The sequence below is a fragment of the Chondrus crispus genome, genomic scaffold (assembly GCF_000350225.1).
Source record: "Chondrus crispus Stackhouse genomic scaffold, scaffold_118, whole genome shotgun sequence".
NCBI lineage: Eukaryota > Rhodophyta > Florideophyceae > Gigartinales > Gigartinaceae > Chondrus > Chondrus crispus.
This window is the reverse complement of record NW_005178987.1, coordinates 161,549-164,558: the sequence shown is the minus strand read 5'-3', so window position 1 is coordinate 164,558 and position 3,010 is coordinate 161,549. Positions and strand designations below refer to the sequence as shown.

The window sequence follows — 3,010 nt, the reverse complement described above, 5'->3', positions numbered from 1 at the left end:
ATGTGCTCAAATATTTCTCTGCGATCTGTCCGATCAACCCATCCCACCCCTCGGCAACCTCATTCCTATTTCGATCTGGCCTCCCTCCACACTTTCCCTCCGTCGTATCAGCCGCTGTCCAACCCCGCAGCCCAACGTCTACATGGCTCATGTTGCCGACTCCGACGAGGAGCCGGCACCCGATATTTGTCCCCAAGCCGGCGGCTCCTTCGTCAGTATCATAGGATAGGGCGTGAAGGGGGTACCGCAATCCGTCCGCCGGCGTGCTGACACCTCACTGAGGGTGAATTGGCATTAAATGTGTCTTACACAAATTTTTGTTCACATGCATTTCCGTGCCAAGGCACAAAATACGACACACATACACAAGGAAATTTGTGTGTACACAATTTATGTTTTTCGGAGTCGCCCAATAATACACAAATATTCTATATTCGAATACTGTGCTGTATGATGACTCCGGAGGTCGATGACTCCGGAGGTCCCACGTTAACACGTGTACAGCGGGTGAAGTGAAAAAAGTTCAGAGAATCGAGACGCACCCCAAAAACTGATCCAACTCTCTTTGACTAACTCACTGATTAACTCTACTATGGGTAGTTTTCATACGTCGAAATGTCTCAATCTCCTGCTCTATCTGGGCCGACGGGCCACCGGACCACATCCACAACTGCTATCCACTGCTACGCAGTGCTATCCACTGACAGCCACCGGCATCCCCGGGTATCTCCCGGTATCCACTGGAACGTACACTCACGCACCGTCAGTAAAAGTCGCGGTTGCTGCGATTGTCAGTGGTGCACCCAAGTGCACCAGTGGGAAACGGTGGCCGATTTTTCATTTCAGCACCTATGCATCATCCATCAACTGAAACAGAGAAGCGAGCATGTGTATCAAGGTCATCCGTCGTTGTCAACACACCATATACATTTAAAACTCTCACAGACGCATACCACAAAATGCACACATGAAAACATGTCCAGCACCTTCTCCAGGGCATACTTGCCTTCTTTCTCTCTCGTCGCTGCAATTACGTATACTTTCTTGGCGGCGCTCTACTCTTCTATTCCTATCAACTACGTTCTACCCCTCTATACCACCCCGTCTACAGCATCTAAACTCCTAACTCAACATCCATCAACGTCGTGCTCACTTCGCATATTTTAACGCACAGCGCTGCACCTCCCCTGACTAATGACTTTCTCAAATTCCGTGGTCATACTGCAACTTAAATGCTGCACTCCCCCGCCTCCCATCCATTCCTCACCTCCCCTTCTCCTTTCCCTCCACTCCCATAACTTCTCTCCCTCCTCCGCTCGTTCCTTTCACCTGTTCTCCCTTCTTGGCTATCTTCGCTTCACGCTCACTTCGCCCTGCTTCCACTTCATACAATGGCTCAACCTCGCACTTGCCCTCAAGTCTCATTCTACGTTGAGGCTCCTTCCGCACGCTCCATGTCATACCTCTCCGTACTCTCTCCTCTGCTCGTAGAGGAGCAAGGTGGTATCATCGTCGTCTCGGATGTCTTGCCGAAGATCAGACTCGAGTTCCTGTCAAAGATCTACGGTCTCATCACGGTCCAGGTCCTCATTGCCACGTGCATGTGTACATTATTCACGCACTACGGACCCATTACATCCTTTGTCAACACATTCTACCCGATCGTTATTGGCGCCTCCAGTATCGCCACCTTTGTCTCCCTGATCCACTTGCTTCAAAGGTTTCTGGTCTCTGTGAACGATGCACTCATCTACATGTTCACGTTCACGTTTTGCCAGAGTGTCCTTTTCGGAAGTGTGTGCGTTACGTACGCAGAGAGCGGACTCGGTACTCTCGCCATCGAGTCGTTGGTCACTTCGCTCGTTGTGTTGACTGGCATTACGATGTACACTTCCGTGAGTCATTGGGACTTTTCCTTTGCTGCGGGCGGTGCATATACTCTCCTCGTGTTCGCTGGCATGTGTTCCCTCATCAACTTTGGCATGAAGCGCACTGGCAAACCATCTGCTGAAGCCTCTTCCGCCTTCATTCTCTTCACCAGCACCCTCTTTTGTCTGTTCGTCCTGTACAACAGTAAGTTTTTTGCCCCTGCTTCAGCGATTTCGATTTCCCTCTCTTTGCACAGTTACATCACACATTCCAATGCGTCTCGCTCGTCTTGTTGCATATGTACTAACCATGCATCCCTTTCTGCTGCATTACTTTGTTCTCTTGCTCCTCTTTGCCACATAGCTTACCTCCTCATTGACGAGCTTGGTCCAGATGACGTGGTCCCTGCTGCCGTCACGCTCTACACAGACCACCTCAGTCTGTGTTTGCAACTTCTCATCGCATTGGCTGGCAACCCAGACAGAGAACCACTACTCCCTGTCTTCACGTCTCCACCTCGATAGTTCTCCAATCGAGGTGGAGATTCGAATACATAGAATGCTTCACGTCTGGAAAATCCCAACTGCGTGTGAGATGCTCACGGCATTGGAAGGACGAAGCAGTCTCTGTCGAGGCGGTTAATGACGGGGAGAGTGAATGTTCATATATGGCTGTGGAAGCAACCGAGAGGTTTCGAATGTGAGCAAGCCAGGCATTCAAAGGGCTGTGAACGCTGTGGGAAAGGATTCCGGCGCGTGACCCTATGAATGGTGGCATCCGAGGATGAGTAGCGGAGAGAGATTGAGAGAAAGATTGAGGTACAAAATTGACAGAATGTGATCTGTCTTATGTGTGCGTGAAAGAGACAGGACTTTTTCTTGGCAGTTTCCACGCGTAAGGGACGACACCGAACGTACCAACAGCATGCTGGGAAAAGTGTGATCATTACAAAATGTTGCTTGGGGATTTGTTTTGAGAAACGTGATTTTGGGAAACGCGTTTGGAAACACGTATGGAACTGTGCTTTGGAAACTTGCCCGAGAGATATTTATCACAGTATCGAGACCACGCGCAGCACCGCATAACACGAAGGCGCAAATAACAATACTATGTACAACGAACTTCATTTATTCACATAAAG

At 49.6% G+C, this 3,010-nt stretch overlaps 1 protein-coding gene across 1 annotated transcript; it reads left to right on the top strand.

Annotated features, from left to right (window-relative positions):
• Positions 1-270, top strand: CHC_T00001914001 (hypothetical protein). The gene has a single exon (XM_005712970.1). It carries the CDS (start codon positions 1-3, stop codon positions 268-270), a length of 270 nt encoding a protein of 89 aa, XP_005713027.1.
• The last annotated feature ends 2,740 nt before the right edge of the window (positions 271-3,010 follow it).

What these genes read in the sequence shown, in the direction of transcription:
- CHC_T00001914001 (XM_005712970.1), top strand. Translation starts at nt 1, where the DNA reads ATGTGCTCAAATATTTCTCTGCGATCTGTCCGATCAACCCATCCCACC.